The 18,502-nt window shown below is 48.9% G+C and overlaps 1 protein-coding gene across 1 annotated transcript in view; it reads left to right on the top strand.

Moving 5' to 3' along the window:
• Positions 1-18,502, top strand: part of parp1 (poly (ADP-ribose) polymerase 1) — a 114,386-nt gene that overhangs the window by 65,027 nt on the left and 30,857 nt on the right. Inside the window, exons 11-13 of the mRNA XM_072500222.1 lie at positions 7,846-7,914; positions 8,768-8,900; positions 13,166-13,361. Coding sequence (XP_072356323.1) covers positions 7,846-7,914; positions 8,768-8,900; positions 13,166-13,361 — 398 coding nt within the window. The remainder of the gene's footprint in view (positions 1-7,845; positions 7,915-8,767; positions 8,901-13,165; positions 13,362-18,502) is intronic.

Raw genomic sequence — 18,502 nt, 5'->3', positions numbered from 1 at the left:
AAGAATTCAATAAGACTTGTAAGGCAAGACCTACCCCTCACAAATCTGTGCTGACTATCCCTAATCAAGCATTGTTTTTCCAGTTGCTCAGAAATCCTATCCTTCAGTACCCTTTCCATTACTTTGCCTACCACCGAAGTAAGACTAACTGGCCTGTAATTCCCAGGGTTATCCCTATTTTGAACAGGGGCACGACATTCGCCACGCTCCAATCCCCTGGTTCCACCCCTGTTGACAGTGAGGACGAAAAGGTCATTGCCAAAGACTCTGCAATTTCATCTCTTCCCATAGAATCCTTGGATATATCCCGTCAGGCCCGGGGGACTTGTCTATGCTCAAGTTTTTCAAAATGCCCAACACATCTTCCTAACAAGTATTTCCTCGAGCTTACAAGTCTGTTTCACACTGTCCTCTCCAACAATATAGAACATAGAACAATACAGCGCAGTACAGGCCCTTCGGCCCACGATGTTGCACCGAAACAAAAGCCATCTAACCTACACTATGCCATTATCATCCATATGTTTATCCAATAAACTTTTAAAAGCCCTCAATGTTGGCGAGTTCACTACTGTAGCAGGTAGGGCATTCCACGGCCTCACTACTCTTTGCGTAAAGAACCTACCTCTGACCTCTGTCCTATATCTATTACCCCTCAGTTTAAGGCTATGTCCCCTCGTGCTAGCCATTTCCATCCGCGGGAGAAGGCTCTCACTGTCCACCCTATCTAAGGCAGCACGGTAGCATTGTGGATAGCACAATTGCTTCACAGCTCCAGGGTCCCAGGTTCGATTCCGGCTTGGGTCACTGTCTGTGCGGAGTCTGCACATCCTCCCCGTGTGTGCGTGGGTTTCCTCCGGGGTGCTCCGGTTTGCTCCCACAGTCCAAAGATGTGCAGGTTAGGTGGATTGGCCATGCTAAATTGCCCTTAGTGTCCAAAATTGCCCTTAGTGTTGGGTAGAGTTACTGGGTTACGGGGATAGGGTGGAGGTGTTGACCTTGGGTGGGGTGCTCTTTCCAAGGGCCGGTGCAGACTCGATGGGCCAAATGGCGGCCTCCTGCACTGTAAATTCTATTCTATGAAAAACCCTCTGATCATTTTGTATGCCTCTATTAAGTCTCCTCTTAACCTTCTTCTCTCTAACGAAAACAACCTCAAGTCCATCAGCCTTTCCTCATAAGATTTTCCCTCCATACCAGGCAACATCCTGGTAAATCTCCTCTGCACCCGTTCCAAAGCCTCCACGTCCTTCCTATAATGCGGTGACCAGAACTGTACGCAATACTCCAAATGCGGCCGTACCAGAGTTCTGTACAGCTGCAACATGACCTCCTGACTCCGGAACTCAATCCCTCTACCAATCAAGGCCAACACTCCATAGGCCTTCTTCACCACCCTATCAACCTGGGTGGCAACTTTCAGGGATCTATGTACATGGACACCTAGATCCCTCTGCTCATCCACACTTTCAAGAACTTTTCCATTAGCCAAATATTCCACATTCCTGTTATTCCTTCCAAAGTGAATCACCTCACACTTCTCTACATTAAACTCCATTTGCCACCTCTCAGCCCAGCACTGCAGCTTATCTATATCCCTCTGTAACCTGCTACTTCCTTCCACATTATCGACAACACCGCCGACTTTAGTATCGTCTGCAAATTTACTCACCCACACTTCTGCGCCTTCCTCTAGGTCATTGATAAAACTGACAAACCGCAACGGCCCCAGAACAGATCCTTGTGGTACTCCACTTGTGACTGTACTCCATTCTGAACATTTCCCATCAACCACCACCCTCTGTCTTCTTTCAGCTAGCCAATTTCTGATCCACATCTCTAAATCACCCTCAATCCCCAGCCTCCGTATTTTCTGCAATAGCCTACCGTGGGGAACCTTATCAAACGCTTTGCTGAAATCCATATACACCACATCAACTGCTCTACCCTCGTCTACCTGTTCAGTCACCTTCTCAAAGAACTCGATAAGGTTTGTGAGGCATGACCTACCCTTCACAAAGCCATGGTGACTATCCCTGATCATATTATTCCTATCTAGATGATTATAAATCTTGTCTCTTATAATCCCCTCCAAGACTTTACCCACTACAGACGTGAGGCTCACCGGTCTGTAGTTGCCAGGGTTGTCTCTGCTCCCCTTTTTGAACAAAGGGACCACATTTGCTATCCTCCAGTCCTCTGGCACTATTCCTGTAGCCAATGATGACATAAAAATCAAAGCCAATGGTCCAGCAATCTCTTCCCTGGCCTCCCAGAGAATCCTAGGATAAATCCCATCAGGTCCCGGGGACTTATCTATTTTCAGCCTGTCCAGAATTGCCAACACCTCTTCCCTACGTACCTCAATGCCATCTAATCTATTTACCTGGAGCTCAGCATTCTCCTCCACTACATGATCTTTTTCCTGAGTGAATACTGACGAAAAATATTCATTTAGTATCTCGCCTATCTCTTCAGACTCTACACACAACTTCCCATCCCTGTCCTTGACTGGTCCTACTCTTTCCCTAGTCATTCGCTTATTCCTGACATACCTATAGAAAGCTTTTGGGTTTTCCTTGATCCTTCCTGCCAAATACTTCTCATGTCCCCTCCTTGCTCGTCTTAGCTCTCTCTTTAGATCCTTCCTCGCTACCTTGTAACTATCCATCGCCCCAACTGAAACTTCACACCTCATCTTCACATAGGCCTCCTTCTTCCTCTTAACAAGAGATTCCACTTCTTTGGTAAACCACGGTTCCCTCGCTCGGCACCTTCCTCCCTGCCTGACCGGTACATACTTATCAAGAACACGCAGTAGCTGATCCTTGAACAAGCTCCACTTATCCAGTGTGCCCAACACTTGCAGCCTACTTCTCCACCTTATCCCCCCAAGTCACGTCTAATGGCATCATAATTTCCCTTCCCCCAGCTATAACTCTTGCCCTGCGGTGTATACTTATCCCTTTCCATCCTTAACGTAAACGTCACCGAATTGTGGTCACTGTCCCCAAAGTGCTCACCTACCTCCAAATCCAACACCTGGCCTGGTTCATTACCCAAAACCAAATCCAATGTGGCCTCGCCTCTTGTTGGCCTGTCAACAAACTGTGTCAGGAAACCCTCCTGCACACACTGTACAAAAAACGACCCATCTAATGTACTCGAACTATATCTTTTCCAGTCAATATTTGGAAAGTTAAAGTCTCCCATAATAACTACCCTGTTACTTTCGCTCTTATCCAGGATCATCCTCGCCATCCTTTCCTCTACATCCCTAGAACTATTTGGAGGCCTATAGAAGACTCCCAACAGTGTGACCTCTCCTTTCATGTTTCTAACCTCAGCCCATACTACCTCGGAAGATGAGTCCCCATCTAGCATCCTCTCCGCCACCGTAATACTGCTCTTGACTAGCAGCGCCACACCTCCCCCCCCTTTTTGCCTCCTTCTCTGAGCTTACTAAAACACCTAAACCCCGGAACCTGCAACATCCATTCCTGTCCCTGCTCTATCCATGTCTCCGAAATGGCCACAAAATCGAAGTCCCAGGTACCAACCCATGCTGCCAGTTCCCCTACCTTATTTCGTATACTCCTGGCATTGAAGTAGACACACTTCAAACCACCTACCTGAACACTGGCCCCCTCCTGCGACGTCAAATCTGAGCTCCTGACCTCTATACTCTCATTCTCCCTTACCCTAAAACTACAATCCAGGTTCCCATGCCCCTGCTGCATTAGTTTAAACCCCCCCCAAAGAGCACTAACAAATCTCCCCCCCCCAGGATATTTGTGCCCCGCAGATTCAGATGTAGACCATCCTGTCTGTAGAGGTCCCACCCTCCCCAGAAAGAGCCCCAGTTATCGAGAAATCTGAATCCCTCCCGCCTGCACCATCCCTGTAGCCACGTGTTTAATTGCTCTCGCTCCCTATTCCTCATCTCACTATCACGTGGCACGGGCAACAACCCAGAGATAACAACTCTGTTTGTTCTAGTTCTGAGCTTCCATCCTAGCTCCCTGAAAGCCTGCCTGACATCCTTATCCCCTTTCCTACCTATGTCGTTAGTGCCAATGTGGACCACGACTTGGGGCTGCTCCCCCTCCCCCTTAAGGACCCGGAAAACACGATCCGAGACATCACGTACCCTTGCACCTGGGAGGCAACATACCAAACGTGAGTCTCTCACACTCCCACAAAATCTCCTATCTGTGCCCCTGACTATAGAGTCCCCAATTACTAATGCTCTGCTCCTCTCCCCCCTTCCCTTCTGAGCAACAGGGACAGACTCCGTGCCAGAGGCCCGTACCCCATGGCTTACCCCTGGTAAGTCCCCCCGTCCCGTTCTCCCCCCCCCCCCCCACAAGTATCCAAAGCGGTATACTTGTTTCTCAGGGGAACGACCGCAGGGGATCCCTGCACTGACTGTTTTTTCCCAGTCCCTCTTACAGTTACCCATCTATCTCCAATCTTTGGTGTAACTAATTCCCTGAAGCTGCTATCTATGACCCCCTCTGCCTACCGAATGATCCAAAGTTCTTCCAACTCCAGCTCCAGTTCCCTAACTCGGTCTTGGAGGAGCTGGAGATGGCAGCACTTCCTGCAGGTAAAATCAGCAGGGACACTAACGGCATCCCTCACCTCAAACATCCTGCAGGAGGAACATTGCACTCCCTTCCCTGCCATTCCTCTAACTTTCTACCAAGATCTGGCTAACAAGTAAATTAAAAAATTTTATATAAAAAAAAATATTAATAACAATAATAAAATATGGTACTTACCTCACACCAATGGGTTTTATTATTAGGTTAGAGGAGGAGGGCGGGTGGGAGACACTACACGTGTAGTGTCTCAGGTTTCCTCTCCACCAGAATTTATTGGTGAGGGTCTTCCCAGAAGTCCGCGGGTCGTCTTCCTGTTCCCACCTTAAACACTAGAATTTTTAAAAAAAAATTTAAAGGAGAAATTTGCCTCCCAGAAATCACTTCCGCACTGCCCCCGCTGAAATGGACTAGCTTGCTCCGCTCCTGCTGAAATCGACTTGGCCTGCAAGGTAAGTAAGTTGTTAATCAGTACTTACCTCACCCAGGCAGCGACCTTTTAAACGGTCCCCTCTGCCTCGCAGCTCCCGCGCTTTTTCAAATTCCCGCACTGATTCTAAGGTCCCAGCTCTCACTCCCGAACTCAACAGCTGACCTGCAAGGTAAGTAAATATGGCCCCTCTCATTCGTAAATACTGAAGAAAAGTACTCGTTCAAGACCTCTCCTATCTCTTCAGACTCAATACACAATCTCCCGCTACTGTCCTTGATCGGACCTACCCTCGCTCTAGTCATTCTCATATTTCTCACATATGTGTAAAAGGCCTTGGGGTTTTCCTTGATCCTACCCGCCAAAGATTTTTTGTGCCCTCTCTTAGCTCTCCTAATCCCTTTCTTCAGTTCCCTCCTGGCTATCTTGTATCCCTCCAGCGCCCTGTCTGAACCTTGTTTCCTCAGCCTTACATAAGTCTCCTACCTCCTCTTAACAAGACATTCAACCTCTCTTTTCAACCATGGTTCCCTCACTCGACCATCTCTTCCCTGCCTGACAGGGACATACATATCAAGGACACGTAGTACCTGTTCCTTGAACAAGTTCCACATTTCACTTGTATCCTTCCCTGACAGCCTATGTTCCCAACTTATGCACTTCAATTCTTGTCTGACAACATCGTATTTACCTTTCCCCCAATTGTAAACCTTGCCCTGTTGCACCCGCATCTATCCCTCTCCATTACTAAAGTGAAAGCCACAGAATTGTGGTCACTATCTCCGAAATGCTCCCCCACTAACAAATCTATCACTTGCCCTGGTGCATTACCAAGTACCAAATCCAAAATGGCCTCCCCTCTGGTCGGACAATCTACATACTGTGTTAGAAAAGCTTCCTGGACACACTGCACAAACACCACCTCATCCAAACTATTTGATCTTTTAAACGAATCAGTGCATAATCTGTTTCACTGATCCATGTAGGGATATTTTTAATAATAATAATCCTTATTAGTGCCACAATTAGGCTTACATGAACACTGCAATAAAGTTACTGTGAAAATCCCCCAGTCGCCATATTCCGGCGCCTGTTCGGGTACACGGAGAATTCAGAATGTCCAATTCACCTAACAGCACGTCTTTCGGGACTTGTGGGAGGAAACCGGAGCACCCGGAGGAAACCCACGCAGACACAGGGAGAACGTGCAGACTCCGCACAGACATTGACCCAAGCTGGGAATCGAACCTGGGACCCTGGAGCTGTGAAGCAACAGTGATAACTACTGTGCACTGATCTATTTAGCGACATAGATCTAAGTTAATGGATTATGGGTACAGGTCTGCCATTATGCATGAGGGGGTTGGTTGAAGGATAGATACTGGTCAAGATATCGGGTGTAACTCTTCGTAACGTTCCATGCGATCTTTCACACCCACCTGAGTGGGACCTTGGTTTAATATTGCACCTGAAAGACAGAACTGCCCAGCATGCAACACTCCCTCAGTACTGCACGGGACTGTCCATCTCGAGTGTGCTCAAGTACCTGGAGTTGGGGTTTGAACCCATGGCCTCCTGAGCCACAGCTGACACCGAGGGCGTTTAAGAGTTTATCAAAACCTTTTTTTGTTTTTACAATTTGTAGGATGTGGGCAAGTTTGATGTTTATTGTCCATCCCTATTTACTATTTGTGACGATGGTGGTCAGATACCTTCTTGAATGGCTGCACTCCATGTGGGGGGATTCCCTCCCCCTTCTCTCTCTCACTCAGTTGTGATCTGTAGTGGTTTGGCTTCGCCCCCACAACCCAAAGATGTGCAGGCAAGGTGGACTGACCAAGCTAAATTGCCCCTTAATTGGAAAAAAATGAATTGGGTACTCAAAATAAAATATCTTTGTGTTGTGGGGGCGAAGCCCATGCAAACACGGGGAGAATGTGCAAACTCCACACAAGACAGTGATCCAGAGCCGGGATTGAACCTGGGACCTCAGAGATGTGGGGCAGCAGAGCTAACCACTGCGCCAGCATGCTGCCCCAAGCAGAAGGTTACTTAATTGAGAAATTGCAGAACTCTGAGGTACAGAGGGATCTGGGTGTCCTGGTACGTTAATCAGGAAAAGTTAGCATAGAGGCACAGCAGTTGACGAAGATAAATGTCATGTAGTTCATAGCAAGGGGAATGGAATATAAACATTGATGTTTTGCCACAGTTGTACAGGGAGTTAGTGAGACCACATCTAGGACACGGTGTATAGATTTGGTCTCTTTATTTAAGAAAGGATATAAATGCGCTGGAAGCCATTCGGGGAAGTTTCACTCGACACCTGGGATGAGGAAAGGTTGGACAGGCTGGGCCTGTATCCATTGGGAGTTCAGAAGAATGAGGGATGATTTGGGATGGTTTTATTGTAACTTACAAGATCCTGATGGGACTTGACGGGTGGGTGTGGAGCGGATGTTTCCTCTCGTGGGAGAATCTAGAACCAGAGGTCACTGTTAGAGTTGCCCAGCTACACCAGAGGCGAGGAGAATTTTATTTCTCTGATATAGTTGAGAGTCTTCGGAACTCTCTTCCCCAGAGAGCGGTGGACTTTTTAAGTGACTTTTTAAGGCAGAGGTGTATAGTTTCTTGACTAACTATAGGAAGTTCCTGGATAGGCGGGAATGTGGAGTTGAGGCCACAATCCGATCAGCCATTACCTTATTGAATGGCGGAGCAGGTCCGAGGCCTACTCCTGACCCTAAGTCATATGTTGGTGTCGCTAAGGCTGAAACACAGTCAGGTTTGACTTGATTCTCTCTCTTACAGACTCCAGCAAATCAGAAAAGAAGATGAAGCTGACGGTTAAAGGAGGAGGTGCCGTTGATCCTGACTCCGGTATGTGGAGCTTGAATATCGGAATCAACTGCAAATGTTTCCATAGAAAGTGGCAGTTGCTGGATGTTAAGCAGCCGTCTGTCATCCTGACACAATGAAAGAAGAATAATGGACGTTATTGATTCTACATAGTGATTGATCTGTCTCAGTTAGATCTGGACATGAGCTGAGGAAAGTGTTAGGACAGATTTGGGAGCCGCCTATTCCTCCCGAGCCGGGTACATTCACCCCATGTCAATGCTTAAATTAAGCTTTACAAATCCGTGCGGCCTCTCTACTGGCCTCCCGAGTACTAAAACTTTGGAACAAGCATAGACATGGAAAAGACCCATCGATCTGCTCACTCCCTCCCAGAAGGGCTGGGATTAGGAGGCGACATCTTAGGCCTTGACTCCAGTGACTGCTCATAAGATCCATCTTCAATGTCATCCGATAACTCACCAGGAGACCATCCCAGATCCTCTTCCAACGAGTGCCGACTGGGGAGCTTTAAATCCACCTAAAGGGGCAAACCCGGGGGGGTGGGGGGGTGCTCAGTTTCTCATCTCATCTAAAAGACAACACCCCTGGCAGAGCCGCACTCCCACAGCAGCTGCACTGAAGTGGGCAGCCTTGACTTTCGTGCTGAGGCCTCTGGGTTCGAACCTACGACCTCCTGACTCGGAGGCAAGTGACTGAGGGTTTAGGGTGGGGGGGGGGGGGGGTGGTGCGAGGTTGCTCGACCTGGTATATCGGGGGCATTAGGAGGAGAAGAACTGGCTGGGGAGTGAGAGGGTCGGTGGTGATTTGGGTGGGGGGGGGTGGTTTGAGTTGTGAATTGGGTGACCCCTTACTCTAATTTACTCGTTTTCAGGACTGGAGGACTCGGCTCATGTCTTTGAGCAGGGCGGCAAAATTCTGAGCGCCACGCTGGGATTGGTGGATATCTCCCGCGGTTCAAACTCCTACTACAAGCTGCAGCTCCTGGAGGACGACAACAAGCGGAGGTTGGTGCTGTTCAATGTGGACTCTGGATTGTGCAGAGACACTCCCAACTGAGGGAGGGTATGGTGACTTCGACCCCTCTGTTGGGAGTCGCTGCTCCCCCGCCTGGCACTGCCCTCATCTCAGAAATAGGAGCAGAGGTAGGCCATTCAGCCCCTCGTACCTACTCTGCCACTCAATAACTTTACTCTGTCCCTCGTAATTGCGGGCTACACATACACTGCCCCTCTCCCGTGTCCCCCCCCCGGTGGGTGCCTTCTCGCTCCCTGGTGCGTGCGCTCTTGCGGCCCTTGTTGCGCTCTCCACCTCATGGTTCCCTTTGTTCCCACCGCCGCCCTTCAGGCCCTCTCCCTTTCTATTCTCTGTCCCTCGCTCGCGATATCTGTCAAGTGGGGTAGCCACTGGATTCATAAGACATAGGAGCTGAACTAGGCCATTTGGCCCATCGGGACTGTTCCGTCATTCAATCATCGCTGATATTTTTCTGATCCCCATTCTCGTGCCTTCTCCCCGTATTCCTGATCCCCTTATTAATCAAGAACCTATCTATCTCTGTCTTAAAGACACTCTGATTTGGCCTCCTCAGCCTTCTGCGGCAATGAGTTCCACAGATTCACCACCCTCTGGCTGAAGAAATTCCTCCTCATCTCAGTTTTAAAGGATCGTCCCTTTAGTCTGAGATGGTGTCCTCTGCTTCTAGTTTTTCCTACAAGTGGAAACATCCTCTCCACGTCCACTCTATCCAGGCCTCTCAGTATCCTGTAAGTTTCAATAATATCTCCCTCATTCTTCTAAACTTCCAACGAGTACAGACCCAGAGTCCTCAACCGTTCCTCATACGACAAGTTCATCATTCCAGGGATCATTCTTGTGAACCTCCTCTGGGCCCTGCCCAAGGACAGAACATCCTTCCTTTGATATGGGCACAAAACTGCTCACAATACTCCAAATGGGATCTGACCAGAGCCTTGTATAGCCTCAGAAGTACATCCCTGGCCTTGTATTCTAGCCCTCTTGACATGAATGCTAACATTGCATTTGCCTTTCTAACTGCCGACTGAACCTACACATTAACCTTAAGAGAATCTTGAACAAGGGCTCCCAAGTCCCTTTGTGGTTTGGATGGAGCAGATTTTGTCAGGTGTGTCCAAGAAGAATTTCTGACTCTATGTAGATAGGCCGACTTGGGGGGGAGGCCATATTGGACTTGGTGCTCGACAACAAACCAGGCCAGGTGTCCGATGTCTCGGTGGGAGAGCACTTCGGTGACAGTGAACACAATTCCTTGACCTTTACCATAGTCATGGAGAGGGATAGGAACAGACAGTATCGGAAGGCATTTAATTGGGGGAGGGGAAATTATACTGCTATTAGACAGGAGCTGAGGAGCATAAAGTGGGAACAATTGCTCTTGGGGAAATGCACAACAGTAATGTGGGGGTGGTTTATGGAGTACTTGCTGCGAGTGCTGGATAGTTTTGTCCCACTGAGACGAGGAAGGAATGGTAAGGTGAAGGAGCCTTGGATGACAAGAGTAGTGGAGCTTCTAGTCAAGAGGAAGAAGGAAGCTTACGTAAGGTTGAGGAAGCAAGGATCTGGCTCGGTTCTAGAGGGTTACAAGGTAGCCAGGAAGGAACTCAAAAATGGACTGAGGAGAGCTAGAAGGGGGCATGAAAAAGCACTGGCGGAAAGGATTAGGGGAAACCCCCAAGGCGTTCTACACTTGTGAGAAATAAGGATGATCAGAGTGAGAGTAGGGCCGTTCAGGGATAGTGGAAGAAACTTGTGCCTAGAGTCTGAGGAAGTATGGGAGGCCCGAAATGAATATTTTGCTTCAGTATTCACTAGAGAGAGGAACCTTGTTGCTCATGAGAACCAGATTAATAGACTCGAACAGGTTGATATTAAGAAGGAGGATGTGCTGGAAATTTTGATAAGCATCAGGATAGATAAGTCCCCTGGGCCTGACGGGAAATACTCAAGGTTACTACGGGAAGTGAGGGTGGAGATTGCGTCTGTGGTGAGCAAAATATTGGAAAATTTTCAGAGAGATAGGATTTATGATTATTTCGAAAAACATAGTTTGATTAAAGATAGTCAGCATGGCTTTGTGTGGGGCAGGTCATGCCTCACAAGCCTCATTGAATTCTTTGAGGATGTGACGAGACACATTGATGAAGGTCGGGCAGTGGATGTGGTGTATATGGATTTCACTAAGACAATTGATAAGGTTCCCCATGGTAGGCTCATTCAGAAAGTTAGGGGGCATGGGATACAGGGAAATGTGGCTGTCTGGATACAGAATTGGCTGGTCAAAAGAAGACAGCGAGTGGTAGTGGATGGAAAGTATTCCGCCTGAAGGTCGGTGACCAGTGGTGTCCCGCAGGGATCTGTTCTGGGACCTCTGCTCTTTGTGGTTTTATAAATGACTTGGATGAGGAAGTGGAAGGGTGGGTTAGTAAGTTTGCCAATGACACGAAGGTTGGTGGAGTTGTAGATAGTGTCGAGGGCTGTTGCAGGTTACAACAGGACATTGACAGGATGCCGAGCTGGGCTGAGAAGTGGCAGATGGAGTTCAACCTTGATAAATGTGAAATGATTCATTTTGGAAGGTTCAATTTGAATGCTGAATACAGGGTTAAAGGCAGGATTCTTGGAAGTGTGGAGGAACAGAGGGATCTTGGGGTCCACGTACATAGATCCCTCAAAGTTGCCACCCAGGTTGATAGGGTTAAGAAGGCGTATGATGTGTTGGCTTTCATTAACGGGGATTGAATTTAAGAGCCGCGAGGTTTTGTTGCAGCTTTATAAAACTCTAGTTAGACCACACTTGGAATATCGTGTCCAGTTCTGGTCGCCTCATTATAGGAAGGATGTGGATGCTTTGGAGAGGGTACAGAGGAAATTTACCAGGATGCTGCCTGGACTGGAGGGCATGTCTTATGAAGAAAGGTTGAGGGAGCTAGGGATTTTCTCACTGGAGCAAAGAAGGAAGAGAGATGACTTGATAGAGGTGATGAGAGGCATGGATAGAGTGGATAGCCAGAGACTTTTCCCCAGGGTGGAAATGGCTGTCACGAGGGGACATAATTTTAAGGTGATTGGAGGAAGGCATAGGGGAGATGTCAGAGGTTGGTTCTTTGCACAGAGTGGTGGGTGTGTGGAATGTACTGCCAGCAGAGGTGGTGGAGTTAGAGCCATTAGGGACATTTAAGCGACTCTTAGACAGGCACATGTACAACAGTAAATTGAAGAGGTGTAGGTTAGGTTGATCTTAGATTAGGATAAATGGTCGGCACAACATTGTGGGCCGAAGGGCCTGTACTGTGCTGTACTGTGTTCTATATCATTGTATCATCTGCAAACTTAGCAACAGTGTTATGGGCCAGGGTTTAGAGAACCCCAAAGTGTATCATGGAGGTCACCTGACCCACAGCTTTTAATAGATTGTGGTATGGGGAGCACACGGCCCACTCTCAGGTGTGGTACAGAAGAAATGGAAAAGTATTTTTTCAAGCAAAACAATGTTTATTCTGTGAACTCAAGTTAACCTTTTTAAAACATAGTGAACATCTTAGCAACCATCAATTCAAATACAACCCCCAAAGAATACAACACTAAGTAAACCTTTAAGCTTTCTTTTTTAACATCCATACGACTTAAAAACAAAACCTTTATCAGAAGCACATCAGGTTAAAGTCACTACTGAAAACATTTAGAATTCTGAATTCACCAAATGATCAAGAGATAGTCTTTTGATGGCAGAGAGACCAGCAGTGCACCTGCTTGATCTGGCTTCAGCTCCAACATTCTGACATTACTGCAGTAGTAAACACCCATTTCTTAAAGGTACTCTCACTACAGAAATTTATATACATACCCATTTATAAACACCCATTTCTTAAAGGTACTCTCACATGACAACAGTGCCTTCAGTTCCTTCTTCCAGATCGTTAATGTATATTGTGAAAAGTTGTGGTCCCAGCACAGACCCCTGAGGCACACCACTAGTCACCGGCTGCCATCCTGAAAAAGACCCCTTTATCCCCACTCTCTGCCTTCTGCCAGTCAGCAGAATCTTCTATCCATGCCAGGATCTTACCCTTCACACCGTGGGCTCTTAACCTATTTAACAGTCTCCTCTACGGTACCTTGTCAATACAGCAGTGGGCAGGGAATAAAAGAGGAAAGCATTCCAGAATCACAAGTGAATATTGTATTAAGTAAGTCCAGCGCTCTGACTTGAAGCTTGGCTCCACTCCCACAGGTACTGGGTCTTCAGGTCATGGGGCCGTGTTGGGACCACCATTGGCGGCAATAAACTGGAGAAGATGTCGTCCAAAGAGGAAGCGGTCGACCATTTCCTGGGTCTTTATGAGGAAAAGACGGGCAACGCCTGGCATTGCCAGAACTTCACCAAATACCCCGACAGATTCTACCCCCTAGAGATTGACTATGGTCAGGTGAGTTCCACTCCTTCCCCTCGACCACACCTATCCCAAAAATGCTTCATAGATAGAAATCGATTGCAAGTGTCATTCAACAACTCCATTGTCTCTCTAACTTTAGCAAGTATTTGCCAAGCTAGATGGATCACAGTCTTTTTGCACCAAACGATCACAATGTTCCCGCAGCTCTGACTGTCATTAATTCATTCATCATTGTAGGATACAGCAAAGGAGGTGGCCCATTCAGACCAACGTACCTGCTCTTTCCTCCGTGTCTGGCTACTCTGTCCCCTGGAAGTATTGATTCTGTTCCCATTTAAAAGTTGTTATTTTATGTATGCTTCCATCGCTCGTTCAGGCTTTGAATGCCAGATGACAACTCGCTGCGTTAAAAAATGCTTTGCTTTCCTCTGTCTCTTTTGCTGGTTACCATTAACCCATGTTCCTCTGGTTAATAATAATCTTTATGACTTCCGGGTGCGGCGATGACCAGCTGAGTCGCACGTTTCGGCAGCTCCCTGTGAAACGGACTTTTGGGCTCTTGATAGGAGCCCCAACGGCAATTTTAACGGCTGAAAACACCGTGCGGTAAACCAGAAGGGTGTTCCCCCTGGACACGGATGGAAAAAGGAGAGGAAAGTGGCCGGATTGCAGCGGATCCTTTGGAACAACGGCAAGGAAGGCAAGCAGAAACCAAGATGGCGTCGGAAGGTGGCAGTTTTATATGGGGCCCTGAACAACAAGAGTTTTTGAAACGCTGCGTGGAGGAGATAAAAAAGGAAATGAAGAAAGAGTTGTTGGCCCCGATATTACAGGCGATTGAAGGGCTGAAAGAGGAACAAAAGACCCAGGAGCAGGAGCTTCGGGTCGTGAAGGCGAAAGCAGCAGAGAATGAAAACGACATACAGGGCCTGGTGGTGAAGTCGGAGATACAGGAGGCACACCAGAAACGATCTGTGGAGAGGTTGGAGGCACTGGAAAATAACGCAAGGAGGAACAACTTGAGGATTCTTGGCCTTCCTGAAGGTGTGGAGGGGGCGGACGTCGGGGCATATGTGAGCACGATGCTGCACTCGTTAATGGGAGTGGAGGCCCCGACGGGTCCGTTGGAGGTGGAGGGAGCATACCGAGTTATGGTGCGAGGACCGAGAGCAGGAGAAGCTCCCAGAGCCATAGTGGTGAGATTTCTCCGTTTTAAGGATAGAGAAATGGTCCTTAGATGGGCGAAGAAAACTCGGTGTAGTAAATGGGAGAACGCGGTGATCCGCGTCTATCAAGATTGGAGTGCGGAGGTGGCGAGAAGGAGGGCGAGCTTTAATTGGGCCAAAGCGGTACTTCACAAAAAAAAGATAAAGTTTGGAATGCTGCAACCGGCAAGACTGTGGGTCACATATCAAGGGAGGCACCACTACTTTGAGACGGCGGATGAAGCGTGGACTTTTATTGTAGAAGAAAAATTGGAATGATTGGACTACGAAAATGAACGTTTGGACAAAGTGGTGGGACGAGTGGGGGGGGGGGGGGGGGGGGGGGGCGAAGAGGGATTGTATGATTAATCCTGCGGTATGGTAACTTTTCTTTCTCCCACAGGTGGTGATGGGGGGAGGTGGGGAGGGAGAGGAGATGGGGCGTTGGCCATGGGAGGCGGGGCCGAGGGAGAGGCGCGGGCTTGGTTCCCGCGCTATGATAATTATGGTGGGAATAGAGAAGCAGGAAGGAGGGGGCGCCGCACTGGGCGAGCCGTGATCACGGGGGGAAGCCGAGGTCAGCCAGAGTTTGCTGACTTCTGGGAGCAACATGGGGGGAGTAATTACGCTAGCGGGGGGTCTAGCGGGGGAGGGGGGAATTACTGGGTTGCTGCTGCTGGGGAAAGGGGGGAGTGGGTGCGGGAAAGGATGGGCGGGGGGGCACCGTCTGGGAGAAATACAGCCGCGTGGGAACTGGGCGAGAAGCTGGAAAAAGATGATGGCTAACCGGCAAGGGGGGGGTGGGAAGCCCCCCAACCCGGCTGATCACGTGGAACGTGAGGGGGCTTAACGGGCCGATAAAGAGGGCACGAGTACTCGCACACCTTAAGAAACTTAAAGCAGATGTGGTCATGTTACAGGAAACGCACCTGAAACTGATAGATCAGGTTAGGCTGCGCAAAGGATGGGTAGGGCAGGTGTTCCATTCGGGGCTGGATGCGAAAAACAGGGGGGTGGCTATATTAGTGGGGAAGCGGGTAATGTTCGAGGCAAAGACTATAGTGGCGGATAACGGGGGCAGATACGTGATGGTGAGTGGCAAATTACAGGGAGAGATGGTGGTGTTGGTAAACGTGTATGCCCCGAATTGGGACGATGCCAATTTTATGAGGCAAATGCTAGGACGCATCCCAGACCTAGAGACCGGAAAGCTGATAATGGGGGGAGACTTTAACACGGTGTTGGAACCAAGGCTGGATAGGTCGAAGTCCAGGACTGGTAGGAGGCCGGCAGCAGCCAAGGTGCTTAAGGATTTTATGGAGCAGATGGGAGGGGTGGACCCGTGGAGATTCAGTAGACCTAGGAGTAAGGAGTTCTCGTTTTTCTCCTATGTCCATAAAGTCTATTCACGCATAGACTTTTTTGTGTTGGGTCGGGCATTGATCCCGAGGGTGAGGGGAACGGAATATACGGCTATAGCCATTTCGGATCATGCCCCACACTGGGTAGACTTGGAGATAGGGGAGGAAACAAGAGGGCGTCCACCCTGGAGAATGGATATGGGACTAATGGCGGATGAGGGGGTGTGCTTAAGGGTGAGGGGATGCATTGAAAAGTACTTGGAACTCAATGACAATGGGGAGGTTCAGGTGGGAGTGGTCTGGGAGGCGTTGAAGGCGGTGGTTAGGGGGGAGCTGATATCAATAAGGACACATAAAGGGAAGCAGGAGAGTAAGGAACGGGAGCGGTTGTTGCAAGAACTTTTGAGGGTGGACCAGTATGCGGAAGCACCGGAGGAGGGACTGTATAGGGAAAGGCAAAGGCTGCATGTGGAATTTGACTTGCTGACCACAGGCACTGCAGAGGCACAATGGAGGAAGGCGCAGGGTGTACAGTATGAATATGGAGAGAAAGCGAGCAGATTGCTGGCACACCAATTGAGGAAAAGGGGAGCAGCGAGGGAAATAGGGGGGGTGAGAGACGAAGATGGAGAGACGGAGCGGGGAGCGGAGAGAGTGAATGAAGTGTTTAAGACATTTTATAAAAAATTGTATGAAGCTCAACCCCCGGATGGGAGGGAGAGAATGATGGAGTTTTTGGATCGGCTGGAAATTCCCAAGGTAGAAGAGCAGGAAAGGATGGGATTGGGAGCACAGATCACGGTAGAAGAAGTGGTGAAAGGAATTAGGAACATGCAGACGGGAAAGGCCCCGGGACCGGATGGATTCCCAGTTGAATTTTACAGAAAATATTTGGACTTGCTCGCCCCGCTACTGACGAGGACCTTCAACGAGGCAAAGGAAAGGGGACAACTGCCCCCGACTATGTCAGAAGCAACGATATCGCTTCTTTTAAAGAAGGAAAAGGATCCGCTACAATGCGGGTCCTACAGACCAATCTCCCTCCTCAATGTAGATGCCAAGGTCTTGGCCAAGGTAATGGCAATGAGAATAGAGGAATGTGTCCCGGGGGTGGTTCATGAGGACCAAACTGGGTTTGTGAAGGGGAGACAGCTGAACACGAACATACGGAGGTTGTTAGGGGTAATGATGATGGCCCCACCAGAGGGTGAAACGGAGATAGTAGTGGCGATGGATGCCGAGAAAGCATTTGATAGAGTGGAGTGGGATTATCTGTGGGAGGTGTTGAGGAGATTTGGGTTCGGAGAGGGGTATGTTAGATGGGTGCAGCTGTTGTATAGGGCCCCAGTGGCGAGTGTGGTCACGAATGGACGGGGATCGGCATATTTTCGGCTCCATAGAGGGACAAGGCAGGGATGTCCTCTGTCCCCATTACTGTTTGCACTGGCGATTGAGCCCCTGGCGATAGCGCTGAGAGGTTCCAAGGGATGGAGGGGAATACTTAGGGGAGGAGAAGAACACCGGGTATCTTTATATGCGGATGATCTGCTACTATATGTGGCGGATCCAGCGGAGGGGATGCCAGAAATAATGCGGATACTTGGGGAGTTTGGGGATTTTTCAGGGTATAAATTGAACATGGGAAAGAGTGAGCTGTTTGTGGTGCATCCAGGGGAGCAGAGTAGAGAAATAGAAGACCTACCGTTGAGGAAGGTAACAAGAGACTTTCGTTACCTGGGGATCCAGATAGCTAAGAATTGGGGCACATTGCACAGGCTAAATTTGACGCGGTTGGTGGAACAGATGGAGGAAGATTTCAAGAGATGGGATATGGTAGCATTGTCAATGGCAGGGAGGGTGCAGGCAGTTAAGATGGTGGTCCTCCCGAGATTCCTTTTTGTGTTTCAGTGTCTCCCGGTGGTGATCACGAAGGCTTTTTTCAAAAGGATAGAAAAGAGTATCATGGGTTTTGTTTGGGCCGGGAAGACTCCGAGAGTGAGGAAGGGATTCTTACAGCGTAGTAGGGATAGGGGGGGGCTGGCACTACCGAGCCTAAGTGAGTATTATTGGGCCGCTAATATTTCAATGGTGAGTAAGTGGATGGGAGAGGAGGAAGGAGCGGCGTGGAAGAGATTAGAGAGGGCATCCTGTAGGGGGACCAGCCTGCAGGCTATGGTGACAGCCCCATTGCCGTTCTCACCAAGGAACTATACCACGAGTCCGGTGGTGGTAGCTACACTGAAGATTTGGGGACAGTGGAGACGACATAGGGGAAAGACCGGAGCACTGGGGGGGTCCCCGATAAGAAACAACCATAGGTTTGCCCCGGGGGGAATGGATGGGGGATATGGAATGCGTCAAAGAGCAGGTATAACGCAATTGAAAGATCTATTTGTGGATGGGAAGTTTGCGAGTCTGGGAGCGCTGACCGAGAAATATGGGTTGCCCCAAGGGAATGCATTCAGGTACATGCAATTGAGGGCTTTTGCGAGGCAGCAGGTGAGGGAATTCCCGCAGCTCCCGACACAAGAGGTGCAGGACAGAGTCATCTCAAAGAAATGGGTGGGGGACGGTAAGGTGTCGGATATATATAGGGAAATGAGAGACG

Source organism: Scyliorhinus torazame, chromosome 4 (genome assembly GCF_047496885.1).
Source record: "Scyliorhinus torazame isolate Kashiwa2021f chromosome 4, sScyTor2.1, whole genome shotgun sequence".
NCBI classification, from domain to species: Eukaryota; Metazoa; Chordata; class Chondrichthyes; order Carcharhiniformes; family Scyliorhinidae; genus Scyliorhinus; species Scyliorhinus torazame.
Note: the sequence above shows the minus strand (reverse complement) of the source record. Positions and strands in the feature narration are given on the sequence as shown.